The 19,331-nt window shown below is 46.8% G+C and overlaps 1 protein-coding gene across 1 annotated transcript; it reads left to right on the plus strand.

Moving 5' to 3' along the window:
* Positions 1 to 1,128: 1,128 nt before the first annotated feature.
* Positions 1,129 to 17,100, plus strand: ZDHHC22 (zDHHC palmitoyltransferase 22). Its single transcript, XM_084827040.1, has 2 exons — positions 1,129 to 1,699; positions 16,835 to 17,100. The coding sequence occupies exons 1-2, from the start codon at positions 1,129 to 1,131 to the stop codon at positions 17,098 to 17,100; spliced, it is 837 nt and encodes a 278-aa protein (XP_084683166.1).
* The last annotated feature ends 2,231 nt before the right edge of the window (positions 17,101 to 19,331 follow it).

The raw sequence follows: 19,331 nt of genomic DNA on the forward strand, positions 1-19,331 counted from the left end.
TGGTTATTGTCTCTCTCTCTCTCTCTCTCTCTCTCTTAATTCTCTACAGTGTTAAGTGTGTGTCGTACATGGATTTGTTTTGGAGAGGCGTGTTATGGAGGAAGGCGGGGTGGGAGGGAAGTGGGGTGGTGGGTGGGGAGACTTGTAGGAGCACCTCCATGTTTGGGTGTCTGAGCCCTCTCCCCCCCCCCCCCCCGGCGTCGGCTGTGGGTGGCTGTGGGAGTGAATGTTGGGTTGCTTCGTTTAATAACGTGAAGCGGCTGCACAGCCAAGCCAGACAGAGACACACGGACACATACGAGGGCTTCTGTCGCGGAGCTCCTTCCTGGCACAGGGCTGGAGGCTGGGCAGCCCTTCAGCAGCCGCGTCCAGCCTTTCCCAGTGATGTGCCCGTCAGGGCAGCAGTCGACGAGGTAACGTGCAGATTTGCGGATTAAAAGGCCAACTTAGAGCACTGGGGTTTGGTTTTGGTTTTGATCCGTATTGCAGCGGATCAGAACAGCTCCTCTCTCGCAACCCACCGCCTCTGATTAGACACAGTGAACAACGCACCGCCCTGCCAGTGAGAGGAACGCCTGCAGCACGGGGCGGCCCTGCTCAGAAGTCAGCCCCGCCGAGTCCAGCCGGACTGACTCCCAGCAAGTGTGCACAGGACTGCAGCCCTGGAGACCGGGGGCGGGGGGGGGGGGGGCGGCAGAGCCCGCTTGGTTGCGATGCAGCCGGCAGGCGGGCGGGGAAGCCGCGAGAGCGACTCCGGAGACTGCAGCCCCTGGCGGCTCAGCGGCGGCGCTGCCCGCTGGGTGCCTGGAGCCGGACCTCAGCCTCCGAGAGCAGCAGCATTCCGAGCGGCGAGGACCCAGCCTTCCGCTCGGAGCGTCTCTGCGGGCACGGCTGAGCTAGCAAGCGAAGGGCGGTGCTGGCGGGGCTTGCACTGGCGAGGGGCAGTGAAGCCGGGAGGGGTGGGAGGATGGAGGGCGAGCGGGAGCCGGGGCGGCGGCGGCGGCGGCGGCGGCAGGGGGCTTCCCAGCAGCAGACGGGAGAGGGAAGAGGGCAAGGGCAGGAGGCCCGGGCTGCGGGTGACGCTTGTCCTCTTCTCGCTCTCTGCCCTGCAGGAATGTCATCCACGCCATGCTAGTTCTCAGGTTTCTCAATGTGGCCGCTCCAGCCTACTTCCTCTGCATCTCTTTGGTGACCTTCGCCCTCCAGCTCTTCCTCTTCATCCCCAGCATGTTCCAAAACCCTTCTGGGGCAGCCACCCGGCTTTTCTCCTCCGCTCTGCTGCACGGGGCCCTTTTCCTCTTCCTCTCCGCCAATGCGCTGGGCAACTACCTTCTGGTGATACAGAACTCCCCAGAGGACCTGAGCCAGGGCCTGGACGTGGCCAGAGGAGCTGAAGTGGTGGCTGACTGGCCAGGCGGAAGCCGTTCCCCCCCGGGCTTGGCACTGCCTGGCACCCACTTCTGTAGACTGTGTGCCAGGGTCACCCAAAAGCACGACCACCACTGTTTCTTCACAGGGAACTGCATTGGCAGCAGGAACATGCGGAACTTCATTATGTTCTGTCTGTACACCTCCTTGGCTTGCCTTGATTCCCTGGTGGCTGGGGTGGCTTATATTTCGGCTGCGCTGTCCACTTCCTTTGCCAGCCCACTGGCTTTCCTTACCCTCCTGCCTCACTCCATCAGCCAGTTCTTCTCAGGTAAGTATCCTCCATCTAACAGAAGGAGCATTCTAGCTTCTTCCCTTCTGATCTCCCTTCCCGCTCACCAATCTCTCTTTTGCAAGTTTTCCTTTCCCACTGGTTCTTCTCCTTCAGGCAGTGTTGCTAGAGGTGGAAGGGTGGGGATCTGAATGTAGCTATGTGAGCTTAGAAATGTGAAGGAAAAAAACTTGGGGGGGATGAGAAAAATTGCGGGGAGGGAAACTGCTTCCACCCCCAATTTTCAAAAAATCCTTCAGAAAAAGAGCTTTGGCTATTGTGTGGTATAGAAACATAACACGTAAAGGGATTTTTTTTTTAAAAAAATCTGGGTTTTCTCCAGGCCTTCACATCTCTATGTGGGTTCCTGTGTTTGTTCACTGATCTCTTATTTGAACTGCTTATTTTAATAACCATCACAGATCATAGCAACCAAAATGATCAGGGGGCTGGACTCCTCTACGAGGAAAGTTTACAACATTTGGGGCTTTTTAGGGAAGGCATATAAGGTGGAACATATTAGAGGTGTATAAAATTATGCACGGTGTGGAGAAAATGGATAACACTTCTCCCTCTTTCATAATACTAGACCCCAGGGTTGTCTCATGAAGCAGAATAGTAGGAGATCCAGGACAGACAAAAGGAAGTACTTCTTCACACAGTGCATCATAAAACTATGGTATTTGCTTCCTATGTTCTTAGGATGCTCCAGCTTGAAGCAGAGGTTAGGGCCTGCTCCAGGTTACAGCTCATGCTGCCTATGTATAATTGATCAGATTCTAGGTAAAGCACTCAGCAGTATCTAAGGGTGAGTCAATGAGAACCGGACAAAGGCCATTGTCTGCTCAAAAGGTTTAGTGTACATCGACAGACAGCAGCAGAGTTTCATGATTGTGTTAAGCTCCCGAGGGGTTGATGGAATGGCTTGCAAAGAAGACTTGTTTCCCAGAGTGAAATTTCCTCACAGGGCTGGCCCTGCGTTAGGGAGTGTGAGGAGGCTGTCTCAGGCAGCCTAGTCCACGTACCTTGAAAGGGCAGCAAATCACTGGTATTTAATTGATTACTGCTGTATTCTTACCGCCAGGGAAAGGGAGAGATACTTGTGATATTTTCTGCCTCAGCTGGCAAAGCAACGTGGCTTGCCTTACTTGTCATCAGAGTGGAGCAGCGTTTGCCACTCTGACCCAGGCAACAACATGTCTTGAGCCAGTCCTGCTTACAGACAGCCATTGCTGGCCGTCCGGACTTTTGTCTCTCCCATTGCTAACATCATGTCTCTTCCTCTGGCAAATACAGGAATTAGATAGGAAGTAAATTAGAATGAGGAAACAGTCATTGTAAACTTCATTTAAGGTGCAGTCCTATGCATGTTTAGGCAGAAAGAAGACCTGCAATGCCCAGCATGCCCCAGCCAGCCATGCTAGCTTGGGGATGCTGGGAGTTGTAGGACTTTTTCTGTTTAAACATGCATAGAATTGTGCCCTTAGGTGGCAAACTTAAACCCAGTTGAGCTATGCTGTAAGTCCAACAGAACTTAGTGGGACTAACTTCTGAGTAAGCATGCATAGGATGATGGGATTAGGCTGCTATTCTAAACACTTCCTCAGAGTAAGCCCTGTTGAGCTCAATGGGACTCTTCAGTGTAAACGCTCATAGGACATCCAACTATATTGTGCTTGCCAGGTGCTCTGCTGACCAGATGGAGGGCTCCTAACAGGGACCATCAAGAAGGCATTCTGCGCCAATTCCATTGTTTTTTCCTTAATGGATTTCCCACAGTTAAGGAAAGAGATGGAAGAAGTGGTGGGAAAACACGGGAGGGCTACAAGTAGAAGACAACATTGTCTGGAGCTAGGGATATCAGACAAATCTGCAATGGAACCAAATGAGTTTGGATTTTATTGAATCCAACCCACAGATTCCACAGCGAACCAGCTTTCCCCCTGTCAGGAGGATTCCACAGATCTGTGGACCAGTTTTTTAAAAAACTTTCCTGAATTTTGCACAAAATTCACCACAGAAAAATATGCAAAATACCACCCCCCCCCATACACATTTCCCCCATAGGCTAAAGCTGAAAATGCACATTTTAGGGGAATTTGCAAAAAAGAAAAGAAAAAAGAAGAATTCCATTGATGGGCAGGCAATGGAATAAAAGGCGCCTGACAATCTGCAAAAAACAGAGGGGACAGATTTTTACCGAATCCACTCATCCCTATCTGGAGCCCCCCTAAAATTCTGTGAATGGGGCAGGGGCACAGGTGTCATAAAAGCCTCACCTGGAAGCAGTCTGAGCCTGAACAACATTCAGACTCTGGCCTTTTTGGTCAAGATCAAGTTGGCCTCATTATCATGCTGTGTTCCCTCTCTCTCCATACTTACAGAGCTTTCTCCTTCCATCATCCATAGCCCTCTGCCTGTGCCCAGTTTCTGATCCCCCCTCCCCATATTGTCACTGCTCCCTGTATCAAATTTCATGAACCAAACAAAAGACCATCAAAACAAGGGACACCACACACAACACATCTGCTGTAGTTCAGCTCTGGAAGTCGCTGCATAAAATAAGATCTTTCTTGCCCAACAGTCTTGCTGTCTGAATGTACGGTATTTCCTTCGGTTATTGACTAAAAAGGCTTACATGGGAGCTTGAAGAATAAATACTGTTTACTATTTATAAATACTATTTACTGCTGCTAGCCTTGTACAGCAAAGGAGAGACTGGGAAAAGGGTATATCAGCTTTGAGATTATCCACGGGCTTGTTGACTCTTGTCTGTATTCATGGATATTCCCAATTGTTTATATTATAAACCAGGTGTTGGGAACCTCAGGCCAGGGGCCAAATCCACCCGTCCTGGTGTCCCAGTTCAGCCCTCTGGGGCTCCCCAAAAGCCCCCACCTCCTTCCTCTGGCCCCGCCTCCTTTTCCCTCACTGCCAATCATTTTTTTTTTTTTTACTGTCCTGGCTTTTGTGCAGTTTTCATCCAAACCCCCATTCTAAAATGTTGAAATGCTTCTCCTTAGGCTTAGATCTTGGCAATAAAAGCTTTAAGCTACAGCATGCTGGTATTTTTTATATTCTTAGGGCCGCCCACTTTGCCTTCGGCCCTGCCCCCCCCACTGGAATGCGCCCCCCCATCCCACCCCGAGAGTTTCTCCAAAACTGAATTTAGCCCTTGGGCTGAAAGAGGTTCCTCATCCCTGTTATAAACTTTATAATGACTGAGGCTAAATGAACCCTTTTTTGAAAGCAGGATACATTTGTAGGGCAGTAAACATCAGTTGCCTCACACCATTGTGTCAAGATAGCCCCTTATTTGCAATATTGTTTTAAGATGGTATTTGCTCCAAGGAGAGTGGGTTGTTATTGGGATTTTTTTAATATAAAAAATGTTGGATCCATTTCTTAAGCTAACAGCCTGCCAGGTTGAGTCTGATGTTTGGATACTGCTCAGCACTACAAAGTGGACAGAAAGAAGAATTGGAAAGGTCATTCCACTAGGGATCTTGGCTATGGTGCCTTGATTCTGTGGTCCATTCTTCATTGGCCATCCAGTGAGTTAAACCAGGGGTAGGCAGCCTGGTGCCCTCCCGATGTGTTGGACTACAATTCCCATAAGACCCAGCCAGCTTGGCCAATGATAAAGGATTATGGGAGCTGTAGTCCAAAACAACCGGAGGGCACCAGGCAGTGGAGGCTGGTGGCTCTGATGTCAGTGGGGCAGTGAGTCCTCTGGGTTTCAGTCAGAACCAGTCAGAACTCTAAAGGAGCTATCCAAGGTGTGAAGCAACTTGGCTAGCTCCCTTTGAGTTCTGACTGAAACCCGGAGCAGATTCACCGCCCCACTGCCTATCCCTGAGTTAAACCATAATGCTTGGGTGTCCCTGCTGCCACACATTAATCCTGTTATGGGAAGTCTCACCATTAATTTTGAATCTGAACAAACTTACTTGCATGATTTAAAGGGCTGCTTTAATTTAAGACAATGATGTATCTTCCCCAAGGGTCTGATAACATGAAGCTCTGAAAAGTGAAGAAAGCAAAATTCTGCTATGACTGAGCCACCACAGGCTCTTTCCCCCTGAGCCAGCTTCTCCCACATATTTGAGACACGGAATAGCCTGAAGTGGAAAGAGCTGGAAATGTTTCATTTCACATCATTGCATCTGTCATAGAATAGCCAACCTCAACTGATTAGTTATGGTTATGGGCAAGAGCTGCAGCTTAGGTAGCCTGGAGTGGATCAGTCTGCCAAAACAGCATCTTGATCATGACTCGGCATTTCGGACACGATCGGGGTAACAATGAAAGTCATGAAATCACCTTACGCCCATCTGGAAGAAAAATAAATTCAGGTGCTAAAATGTGGGGGAGTTGTATAGCATACCTCAACCCCCAGCTTTTGCAAACTTTGCTCAGAATGAATCATCAAAATGACAATTTCAGCTGTTTATTTGCTTACCTCAAGGAGGAGATTAGACAACCAAATGTATTTTTTTTTTAAGTCAGTGGCTTAGGGGAGATTTATACTTGGAGGAAACACAGAAATCAGCAGTTCCCCCATCTGCAAATGTTAGAAACATGACCCCAAAATGAAGCTTGCATCCTTTCCTGAGAGAACGCCTCTGCATCTCTCCCACCAGATTTGGAGCACTGAAAGAGAGGGTAGCACAGCCTCCCAATTCATATTTGTCTCCAGACTCCCTACCCACTATTTAACACCCGCCTTGCAGTCAAAAAATTACGTATGCCTGTCCTTCGCTTCCTAAAGGAGCCTAGTCTATCTTTTGGCCATTTAGCGTTCATGGTGCCTTGCGAGATGAATGGGGCCTGACAAAGTTGGAAGGATGACACTGCATTTAGAAAGCAAGGTTGAATGGTTCCCATTAATGTCTTTTTCAAGTTTACAGGAGACTCTTGGAATAACCAGCTGCCACAGTCTCCTTTCACTATAACAAGCTGTCATTCACCATCGTGAGAAGTGGTGATAGAGATGTTCTCTCTCCCTCCAGTGTCTCTTATGATGCTGGAACTCAGGGTCACCCAATGAAACGGAGGAGCAGAAGATTCAGGACAGGTAAAAGGAGAAGTGCTTCTTCATACAACATGCAATTATCTTGTGGAATCCACTATCACTTAAATGGCTTAAAAAGAAGAAGACTAGTCATATATGGAAATAAGCCTGTCAGTGTCTATTAGGCCATGCTTGCTGAATAGAACCTCTGCGTTTAGAGGTAATATACCCCTGAATACCAGATGGGTGGCTGACAAGCAATAGGTGAAGGCTATTGCCTTCACACCTGGTTTGTAGGCTCCCCACTGTTTGTAAGCTGACCATTGTTGGAAACAGGATGCTGGGTTAGATGGACTTTGGACTGACGCAGCAGAGTTCTTATTGTGTTCTTATATCCTACTCATGCTGGGCAAGTCTAGGAACACAGATGAATCTGGAGTGTAGTTTTGAAGCATCGCTATGCCTATTGCCTTCCTAGGTGGGTAATGGGAATTGGAGGACCCGCTGTGTAATTGGAGGACCCTTACAGCAAGCACGGAGCACGCACACACCCCTGTAGCACTCCCTGCTGAGACGGGAGGGTGTGAGACGGCTTAGAATTATTTCCTCCATCAACTTTTTATAGACAGAAGCTTGGTTGTGAATACCTGACCTTTGCTGTTGACATCCTCTTGGCAATATCCTCTTCAGGCTGACATAGTAAGATTTCAAAAGGTCTTTTCAAAAACCCTGAAGGAATTCCTGATGCTCTTTGATGGTCATAGTTGGTACCACGATGAATGTCAGAGAAAACTCTTTAAATGGCACCAAGCACTATATAGTGGAGCAAACCCTCTATTATCTCAGTGCATTTTATCTCCTGACGTATTTTTGTGCCTGTTTTCTGTGTAGCCCCGTAGCATGTAATTTCAGGTAAACACTTTCCTGTTTATGACAATGCCATACTATCTGGGGGCTTGGGATGTTTAAGAATGTAAGAAGAGCCATCCTGGATCAGACCCAGGGTCCATCTAGTCCAGCATTCTGTTCACACAGTGGCCAACCAGCTGTCGACCGGGAACCCACAAGCAGGGCATGAGCACAACAGCACCCTCCCACCCATGTTCCCCTGCAACTGGGGGACATAGGCTCACTGCCTCTGGAACTGGCGGTAGCACATAGCCATCAGGACTAGTAGCCATTGATAGCCTTTTCCTCCAAGAATTTGTCCATCCCCCTTCTAAAGCCATCCAATTGGGGGCTGTCACTATAACCTGTGGCACTGAGTTCCATAGCTTAGCTATGTGCTTCCCAGGCTATTTGGATAAATGAGCTTGAACTGTAGTTCCATGAGTCACTAAAGTGATGTATGTACAACTAGCTAAGATTCGGGCCCAATATTTTCCTCCCTGTCAATTACAGAAACATCTTTTAGAACAAACTTGCCATCATTCCCCTATGTCAGGGGTGCAGATCCTCAGACCTGAGGCCAAATCCAGCTGTCCTGGGTTCCTCAGATGGCCACACCCCATTGCCCCAATTGCTGATCCTTTGGGGGTTTCCTGGCTTTGCGTAGTCCCCACCTTCTAAAAGGTTGAAATGCCTCTCCTAAGGCATTTGTAGCTCACTCACAGGAGGGCCATAGCAAGAAACAGCTAGAAATCAAAAGCCCATTCTGCTTCCTTGGCAAAAGGCACAGCATTGAAATCAGTGAGCATACATTTCTTCAACAGCTCCAGATTAATGATGGCTAAATCTAGTTTAGGGTATAAAGTAATCGGCCCAGGGGATGAGGTGACTCCCCCATTGAATGCTTCTACAGAGCTTTTCTATATGAAGCTGTTAATCACTGTATCTACTTTCAGTTTCATTGAAAAATTGAGATCTGTGCTCCACACAAAGAGCTTTTCCTTTCCTGCTTTTCTGCTACATACCCTCTAGGTGGAGCTGTGCAAATACATCAGTACAAACAGTGCTTCCAGAAGTAATACCTCTTTTTCCCCATTGTAAAAACAAAAACGAAAAGCGCTCTGAAAAAACAGAAGTGAAACTGGAGGATCATGACATCATCTAAAGAACCTGTAAACAACCATGAGTAAGGCGTTACAAGTGCACAATAAATGCCTCATCTAGAAAAACTCACAACTGCATTACCAAAACAAAAGCAACCTGAAGTTGCACAACTCCCAGAAACAGCATCTTGTTTCCTGATGAAGACATAGTTCATGGCCTGTTCAGGCTTATCCTAGCAGGATAACAGACATGTGGGGTGATTTTACAATTGTTTGGGCACATCAGCAAACAGTAGCAACATACTATTTGGCTACTTGGTAATGGAGCTATTCTCACCTATGTAGGTCCTGAATTATGAAAGGATTATAATTTAGCTTGAACAATTTCAGACAGCATTTTCCTAACTATACCTGACTATACCCCACCAAGGAATCTGGAGATCTTGGAAACAGCCTGTCTTGCTACAAAACTTCACAGGAATGAAGATGAAGCATTCTTGTTAACCCATCTGACATCCCATTGACAAAGCGGATGCTTCAGGGCCCAAAGAATTTGTGAGAGCCCTCCGTGGGAGAACCATCTCTGTCCCCCTGCTTTACAGCAATAAAAAGCAAAATTTGGTCTCTAACTTAACATTTGCCCTAGGCATCATAGGCTCCAACTGACATAACAGCAGAAAACTGGAAGTGCAGTAGGATGCCTGTTATCAAAACAATTGAAGCCCTTTCATATTGTACCAGCTGCTAGTCCATTTCCAGGCACAATTCCTGGAGCTGGTCCTTACCTTTAAAACTCTTAATGCAGCTTTCTCAACCTGGTGCCTTCCAGATGTTAGACTATGATTCCCATTAGTGGAGGCTGGTGGCTCTGATGTCAGTGGGGTGATGAATCCTCTCCGGGTTTTAGTCAGAACTCTAAAGGAGCTATCCAATTTAGATACCTCCTTTAGAGTTCTGACTGAAACCCAGATTGGATTCACCATCCCACTGACATCAGAGCCACCAGCCTCCACTGACTCCCATCATCCCTTACCATTGGCCATGGTGACTGGGGCTGATAAGAATTGCAGTCCAACACATCACATTGTGGAAGGTTGCCTTCATGACTCAGGTAGGACCATGATACCTAAAGACTGGCCTCCTCCCCATATGGATCTGCCAGCCTTAAGAGATCACATAGCGAAGCCCTCCTGTGCATCTCTTTACCTTCTGAGGTTCAGGTGGTGGGGGTACAGGGAAAGACCCTTTGCAAATTGCTCTAAGGAAATGTTGGCGATTCTGGAACCCCCTCCTCTTTTGCATCTGGCCACCCTAGGGTGACTATGTGTCCTATTTTACAGAAGACACTCCTCATTTGAAGGGCTGTCAGAGGACAGTGTCCTGAGCACACAGGTGGCGCAAGGGAGCTGCAGGGTGTGGGACCTACATTGTTCCAGCCAATAGACTGGGTGTTTTTCCAGTGAATAGATTGTAACTGAAGGCTTAGGCAGCCTGCTCTTCAGAGCCCTGCCCAGACCCAGCTGCAATTGTTAACCCAGTCCACCAGGCCTCCTACTCTCAAGGAGCCTCATAGACCTGGGGACCCTGAACACCAAAGTCCTGGATTGTTTCATTGTGCAAAACAAATGATTTTCGGCTGCCGTATGATGGTTCATAACAACTGAATATCTATGATTCTTTGGGGTTTAACTCCTGCTGGTTCTGACTTTTCATTTATCACACCTAAATCCTGTTGAAATCAAGGGACTGAATTAGGGTGCTGCTTACAAATGTTGCTCCCAAACAAAGGCATCCAAAAGTTGCTTTGGTAAAAAAAAATTGGGAGTCAGAAATCCTTGCTGATCTAATTCAGATCACAGAGATCTACCAGTAGATCTACTTGCCACTCATCCCTGGGGTACAGCAAACCAAACAAAAATATAAAAAGCAACAATAAAGGGAGAATAATAAGAATAATAAGAAGGTTATAGAACCCAGGTCTCCCCAATCCCAGTCTGGCCTGCTGTGACTGGGTCAGCCCCAGCATTAGGGCAAATTAAGGGGCAAATCCAGTGGCAGGTTACTGTCAATTAGGTGCACAAATACTCAAGTGCAAAGGTATCAGTCCTGCATGGAATCAGGTCAAGGTAGGAGCAGTCAGGATACAGGCAATAGCCAAAGCCAAGTGTTACCAGGCAAGTAGGTGGTTTCCAGAAGAGAGGTCTGAGGTGCAGCCAAGGTACACACACACACACACACACACACACACACACACATATATATATATATATATATATAGAGAGAGAGAGAGAGAGAGAGAGTCATCCAACAAAAACACAGAGCCTTTCTACACAGGGCTTTTATTGTGCACTTGTGATTACTCACTCACAGTAGTTTGCAGACCCTACACAATGTCATCATCCTCCAGGACCTCTCCCACTCTTTACAACCATTTCCTCAGCTTCTTTTAGATCAAGGAAAATGTGGTCAAGGAAAGGGTGCAGTTCAGGATACAAGGCCCTAGGAACTGAAGTAAGGAGTTATTCAGGCAGCTAGGAGGTATCCACTGACAGCTTATATACTGGAGCTTCCAGAGCCCCACCCAGGACTCAGTTGCATCATGTCAGAGGCTTGTATAAGAAGTCCTCCTCATGAGGAGGGTGCTACTTATGAGGAGCCCTCTACAGCATGTAGGCACTCCTTCTTCTGGCCACTGTCCTAGCCTGGATCTTAGGCACTGGCCTTCTCAGGAACTAGGTGGTGGCTCAGCATCCCCTTCTGCCTCAGAAGCTGACCTCTCTGCCTCTTGAGGAGGCAGAGCTGAAGGCATCACCCTTGAAGGCCAAGGACCATCTTAGGCAGTGCTGGGGTCCTCTGAGGTGATCTGTTTACTGGGGACATCTGGCTCCAAAGGTTCAAACTCTTCATTTGATGAGGAATCATCCAGGGGAGTCATGACACAGTCTGACACTCTAACCACTACATATACTGCCCTCTGGAGCATTTTTGGGGGGCCGGGGGAACTGGAGACTGCAAGGGGAGGAGAGAATCAATGAAGACTGCCTCCTCCCCAGTTCCTTCAATGGAAATGGCCCATTGCATCGGAAACCTTCTGTGGAGGGAGGGAGCGCTTCCATTCATGGAAGGATGACCATGGATCCAAACCACTGTATTTTCCTTTACATTACAGTAATTCTTTCTAAATGTGAATCTATGCATATCGATTAGCATTTGCAAGTGTGATGCAAGTCTGTGTCCTCTTTTGTGGTGATGCATTTCTTCTTTCTTCTTTTTTTGCCATGTACAAGTGGCCATCCTACCTTCTATCCCTCCCACTTCATTGTTTTACTGGTGCAGCTTGGATATTGCTTTGTCCACGGTCTTTAGGCTGCTGCACTCAAGGCCCTGAATATTCTCCACCCTGCTCCACTCCAAACCATGCCCCCCCTTTACTGGGATCCCTGAGCCCAATTCTATACCGTCCTCCCCCTGCACTGTGGGACACGAGTCTGAGCTCATCAGAATGTCAAAGATATACATTTAAATTCAACTGCTTCTTATAAATCCTATTAAGTTCAAATAGCAACTTCAATCTTAGTTGTTTTAATTTAGTTTTTTTTAAAAATTGAAGCTTCCATATGGAAAAAAAAATTTCCTGCCTTTAATAGCTGTCCCTGTTTATTCCAGTTGAGATACCAGATCCTTGTCTGCATTTCTTTGAGTGAAATGCATATGTCTCTTGATCAAAGCAAATATATTCAAGATCCAATGAGGTTTAGAGAAAAAAAGGGACATAAACTGACACCATCCTGATTACATCTGTTCTGTTATTATCTAGCCAAAATATTATTTTCTTCCAGAGATATAGCTGGGTTAGTCTGCAACACCAAAAACAACAAAGATGCTTCTGGCATCTTAAACTAAAGGCTAATAGATATTATTGTGGTATAAGCTTTCATGGACTAGAGTTCATCAGATGTGTCAGTTGGCAAGTATATGGGTATAGAGAGAGTAATGGTAAATAGTGGGTTCAAACGATATGAAATGTGAAAAGTACAATCTCTGATGATTTGGTTAAAAGTGTAAATGTATGCCAAATAAGCACAGTGACTCACAACAGCAGTATCAAGTGATAACACAATCCCAAAATTGCTACGCTAATATAGTGGGACAAAAGCCATTATCACAATTCAAGCCTAAATGCGGAGAATTAAACTTCTTCATAAATTCTAATTCAGCATTTGCACACAGGAACCTCCCTTGGAAATTCCTTTGTGGGGAAACGGCAACTTTCAGGGGCAAAATAGGCATTATTTTAAATCTCCATCTAGCAGCTATGTCTCTCCCATTTCTACTCTAGAGTAGGAGCAGGGGCCCTGATCCAGACTGGGATGCTAATGTGGGGTGGAGGTAGCAGGAATTCTAAGATCAAGATAGGCTCCCCTGTCATTTTACTTTAATTTTATTTTTTATGTAATTTTTATTATTATTTTTAAAATTTACTCTAGAGTATAATTTTTTTAAAAGCGTAGCTACAAGATACGGATTTAAAGTAATATCTGTTTCAGCCCTCAGCAATCTGTTTCAGGTCAGCAATGCAGTGTCCCGAGAGGCCTGCAAGCTGAAAGAAGAGATCACACATTGTGGGAGAAGGCAAGCTGTGTGTACAGTAAACCAAGTTCAAGAAGAAGAAGTAGTCGAAGAAGCAGAAGAGGGCTGCATGGGGGACAATGCAGCCTGTTAGGATTGCAATGGAGTTGTGCTAGCAAGGGCAGTGCTTAGAAATGCAGAGAACGTAAGCTTATGTGGAGCAACAGCACATTTCTACAGCTGGAGTAGGCAGCAAAAGCCTATTTCTTCATATGAATGATTCAATATTAATGTGCCAAATGTCTCCAGACCCAGTCCTGGCAGTCTTCTCCAGACTAGCCCACATGCTTCTGTGCTGGAATTAATATCTCAGCCTCAAACTGTCAAGAGTCTGGCATATCTGACAAGACAGCTGAGTCCCAAAGAGAGGAATTAAATGCAATAACACTGAAAGCCTCCTGCTTCCTTATCGCTTCAAGCGGACAGAGCTCCCTGCCCCAAGTCATAGATTGACATGCTCTGATTTTAATTTTTTCTAGAGACTTAAAAGACCCTTTCTGATACATGGTGAATTTTCTATCCTGCCCTTTAGGGCACAATCGTATGCATATTCAGACAGAGAAAAGGCTTACAACTCCCAGCATACCCCAGCCAGCCATGCTGGCTGAGGCATGCTGGAAGTTGTAGGCCTTTTCTCTGTCTAAACATGCACGGGATTGCACCCTTGGTGTAGTTATTTGGGTGGTCACTTACACATCACCCCCCCCAAATAAGGGGACATGGATTTGTATAACATTTGCATATGTTAATTTAGGAATCATTGTTGTTCAGTCGTTAAGTCGTGTCCGACTCTTCGTGACCCCATGGACCATAGCACGCCAGGCCTTCCTGTCCTCCGCTCTCTCCTGGAGTGTACTCAAGTCCATATTCATTGCATCGGTGATGCTATCTAGCCATCTCATCCTCTGCCGTCCCCTTCTCCTTTTGCCTTCAGTCTTTCCCAGCATCAGGGTCTTTTCCTGGGAGTTTTCTCTTCACATTAGGTGGCCAAAATATTTGAGCTTCAGCTTCAGTATCTGTTCTTCCAATGAGCAGTCAGGGTTGATTTCCTTTAGGACTGACTGATTTAAATAAGCAGGGCGACAATATGCAGCCTTGTCGTACTCCTTTCCCAATTTTGAACCAATCGGTTGTTCCATGTCCGGTTCTTACTGTTGCTTCTTGACCCTTGTACAGGTTTCTCAGGAGACAGGTAAGGTCGTCTGGTACTCCCATCTTTTTAAGAATTTGCCACAGTGTATGTAAGATAGCTGTGTGCAAATAGCCTCTTGGATTCTCCACCCTATTTATGGGCAAAGAAATTAGGGAGACTATTTCACCAAATTTATCTAGGGGGAAGAGACATTCTCCAGCAATTTCTCAGAGGTGGGGTTCATTATTAGCAGTGGTTGTAGCACACAGCTTCTTTCTTTTTTCCTAAGGGTGTTTGTTTGTTTGTTTGCACTGCTGCTGCAAATGGCAACAGCAGCAACTGTGCTGGCAGCCTGGCCGCCATTTTGATCTTCCATAGTGCCTCAAACTAGCACCATTCCAAATGGTGGGGGAAATTCTGCCATGTTGCCTTCTGTTTCTATTGGGGAAGGAGAAGACAACATCTCAGGACATTTCTCAGAGAAATGTCTTTTGAGGCATTTTGGTTCAGTTCCAGTTGTCATTCTTCAGGGTTAAGCTCCTTCCCCAGGGTCTCCCAAGGCCTACATTTCTGAAGGGTGACTGTGGATACATCTTGTTCGTAATATTTTCAGTGCTGCTTTTTCCTGAGGGTCCCAATTCAGCCCTCTTGGGTTTCCTGGAAGGCCATGTCCCTTTCCCCCAGCCACCGATCTTTTGATGGTTTCCTGGCTTTGTGAATTTTTTTTCCACATTCTGAAAGGTTGCAATGCCTCTCCTAAGGCCCAATTCCTGGTTGTAAGAGCTTCAAGCTAAAATATGCTGGTATTTGGTGGCAGCGGCGGCAGGGGGGGGGGGTTGGCCCTGCTGCTTTTGCCTTAGGCCCCACCCACCACTGGAATGTGGCCCCCAAGAGCTTCTCCAAAATTATAGAAATACAATACAGGTTAGAGCTTTGGACTGTGATTCAGGAGACCCAGGTGCTAGTCCCCACTGAGCCATGAAGCTCCCTGGGTGACTTTGGGCCAGTCATCGACTCTCAGCCTGACGTACCTCACAGGGTTGTTGTGAGGATAAAATGGTGAGGAGGAGACCATGTGAACCACCTTGGGCTCCTTGCAAGAGGAACAAAGTCAAGATTGAAATGTGACGACAACAACAACTCTGGCCAGGTGACCTGTGTGCCAGCTCAGTATGCTGTCTAGGGGCAGGTTTGTTATTCTCTAAATATATATATTGTTGTGCCACTTTGGGTTATTTGGCTTGCGGGGTGCTTCAGGGACAACAACCCAGAAATTAATTTTTGAAGCCCAGAGCTGTCAGCTGTGATTTACACATCTGTGGCTGAGTGGGGTCTGTCCATACAGCTGCCGTTTTTTCTTTTGGTCAGATGAGTCACAGACACACCTGTTCAGGCAAGGGAACAAGATAGTCGGACAGTGCGGGAGTGGGTCTCCCATCTCATCCAACACAACTGGAAGGTTCTAGGCTTGGGAAGTCTGTGCTAGTGTTCTGTGGGGGATCAGGGTCAACTACTCTTTATAAAGGGAACATCCAGGGAGCTCTGATTTCCAGGGTTGGGCACATCTTTGCATCACTTTAGAACCTGTGAATGTGAGCGCGTGGGGCATTTTAGAGCCTGGTCCATATGACTGATATGGATTGGTGTCGGGTGTTCGATCTGGCAGTGAATGTGGGAGCCAAATTGACCTGTATTCATTCATTCATTCATTCATTCATTCATTCATAATATTTTTTGGCCGCCTTTCAGGGCAGAAGCCCTCCCAAGGCAGCTTACAACAATAAAATACATAAAAATTTCCTGGACATGCTCCCAGGGCTAAGGAAAGCTGACATTGTGAGGCATTTAAAGCAGGGGAGTCAGATCTCAGGCCCATGGGCCAAATTTAGTCCATTTGGGGTCCCAATCTGGCCCTCCGGAGTTCCCCAGATAACTCCTTCCCTTAACTCTTTCCCTTTCCCTTTGGGGTTTCCCAGGTTTTGCCATTTTTTCCCATTCTAAAAGGTTGACATGCCTCTTCTAATGCTGTAACTAGCAGTAAGTGGTTTAAGCTAAAACATACTAGATTTTGTTTGTATTTTGGCCCCCCTGTTTTGCTTTCAGCCCCACCCAAGACTGGAATGCAGCCCACAGGAGCTTCTCCAATATGGAATTTAGCCCTTGAGCTGAAAGAGTTTCAACCCCCCCCCCCCGATATAAAGTGCAGGGTACGCACAAGCCTTCTGCTTCTAGGGATCTACAATTTGGCTGCTCCTGGATGCATGAACACAATGGTGTGAGAGTGTGAGAGGACTTAGGAAATTTACTTTTCTCCTCTCTTTCCTCTCCCTCCCTCGCTCCCCCGCCCCACCTCGGCTGTGGGTCTGCAGGAGCTCTCCTTAGCTTGGAGATGTTTGTCATCCTCATGTTGTACCTCTGGCTGGGAATTGGACTTGCCTGCGCTGGCTTCTGCTGCCACCAGATGCTGCTGATTGTGCGTGGGCAAACGCGATACCAAGTGCGGAAGGGGATGGCGGCCCGAGCACGGCCCTGGAAGAAGAACCTCGAGGAGGTCTTTGGCAAGAGGTGGCTGCTGGGACTTCTCATTCCCGTGTTCAATGTAGGAAGTGACTATCACCAGCAGAAGGAGAAGTGACACCTGTCCCCAGCACACACCAATGTGCACACGCACAATGCGCACAACCCATGTGCAAACATGTGTACATGCACACTTGCCACAACGGACCGCACCACTTGGGGTACATGTCTTTCCAAATCTCTCAGCCCTGCAACCTAGAAGAAGAGAGGCGACTATCAAGCAAACTGGCTAAGGGGAGGGGAGGAACGCGAACAATGAGCTGGGTAAGCTATGGCAGTAATCTCTGGCTTGCTAACAGTATTAATCTGAGCCCCTACCTTGGGCCTCTGGATCATTTTCTCATGATATCCCCCACCCTTCTGGGTTCTCTCCCCTTTGCCTCTCATGTGTAACTTGCAGTAGGAACAGCAGCAGCACCCTCCGCCATCTAAAAGGTAGCCTGCCTTGTGGCTGTGAGCAGGCTATAAGCACAGCATAGGTTTCCCATGAGAGTCGCCCAAATGTGCCAGCTGAAGCTTTTTGCAGCTTAGACTGACCCTGAAATAGAAAGGAGCCAGTTTCACAAAAACGGCGGCGGTCGGTCCGTGAAGTGCTTGGAGGCGCAAGGAATGAAAAGTGCTGGGAAGGCAGGTCGACGTTGCCTTCAGAGATGGAGGAGCCGGGGAGGAAGCACTTATTTCTGCCCACTTCCCTGTCACCTCTCCCGCCCTTCCAGTACGCAGGAAGAGCGGTTAATAACCTGGCCATGCGGCCTGTCACATTTGGCTCGTTCTCCAGTCTCCCGCCCCTGATCCCTGCCTAATAGGGCTGCTCTGAGCCCATCTGGCTACCAGGATCAACAAGCAAGATTATTTGGGTTGAGCACACAAGCGCAAAAGGTACTATTCTATGATTCTGTACAGAGGAAGTTGGCAATGGGTGTGTGTGAAATGAAGGTTTGAACATCGGTGTCTGCATCATGACATTTGCAGCGCTCTTTGAAAGGACCATCAGTCTCCAGCCTGAGAGAAGATCAGCCAGAGGTGGGGTGGCGGGGAGGGCATGATTTTGCATGTGTCAGAGAGCAACCAAGGGAGATAGCAAACTGAATTATTGAGGGAGAAGGCTATAAGTAGCAGCCTTTGAATGCAGGACCTTGAATTAGCACTTTGCAATAAATAATTCTTCCATGATTAATAGGGTGAAGAGTTCATACCATATGTGGGAGATAAGAGATCCAAACTCTTCGAAACCAAAACTCTTCGGTCTCTCTCTCTCTCTCTCTCTTTAGAAATCTATTTTAATGCCCTCCACAAACCAAAGTTTTCTTCACCACATACCCTGCCTCATCCTAATGACGGCCTCTTAGGACTCACCCACCCATATAAGGCTAGAACAGCCTTCCCCAACCAGGTGCTCTCCAGATCTCTTGGTCTACAACTCCCATCATTTCCAAGCAGCATGACCAATGGCTGGGGATAATTGGAGTAGTAGTCCAAGACATCTAGAGGACACCAGCTTGGGGAAGTCTAGGCTAGAACTACAGTTTCATCAGTGTATTCATTCAACTGCACAGAGGCAGTTAACAGTGTTAGTTACCAGGGATCAACATCTTTGGCACACATTTCATTTCTCTCTGTGCTAGGACCCTATAGTCAAGGTGCCTTATTTTAAAAGAAAACAGAAAAGAAAAAGCTGTCATCCCATTTCAGTTCAATATGCTTTATTCTAGTGGGATTTGCACAAACTCAAAATCCATCACCTTTTCAAAATTAGAAACAGACAAAATAGACATTTTGTGTTTCAAAATCCACCTTCTTTTTGTTGGTTGGGAACCTGTGGCAGCAAAATTCAAATCTAAGCACATGCATAAGCACGCCGAATGCTGAAATCCACCCACAAACTGACCAAAATGAAACAGCAAGAAAATACATATCACCCTTTTCTGTATAACAATTAAAAAAAATTCATACAATTATATTAAGTCCTTCAATACCTGTGCTTCCACCTAGGGAAACAAACTACATTACAGTAAACAATAATATTAGGCAATTTAAACAACCAAAGGTGCAACCTTTGGCTAGGGAGTGCTGGGAGCTGCAAGACTTTTTTCTGTCTAAACATGCATAGGATTGTGCCCTACAACAACATGAAAACATGAAATAGATGAGCAGAATAATACATAATAGGAGTTAAAAAGTTAAAAGTGGCATAAACTGTTTTAAACCCTGGGGAAAATGAAAATATATTCTTCTGATGCCAGAAGTCATAAGAATGGGCACCAGGCAGGCCTCCCTGGAGACAGCTTG

The sequence above is a fragment of the Heloderma suspectum genome, chromosome 1 (genome assembly GCF_057233095.1).
Source record: "Heloderma suspectum isolate Gila_16-S chromosome 1, 16-S_ref, whole genome shotgun sequence".
NCBI lineage: Eukaryota > Metazoa > Chordata > Lepidosauria > Squamata > Helodermatidae > Heloderma > Heloderma suspectum.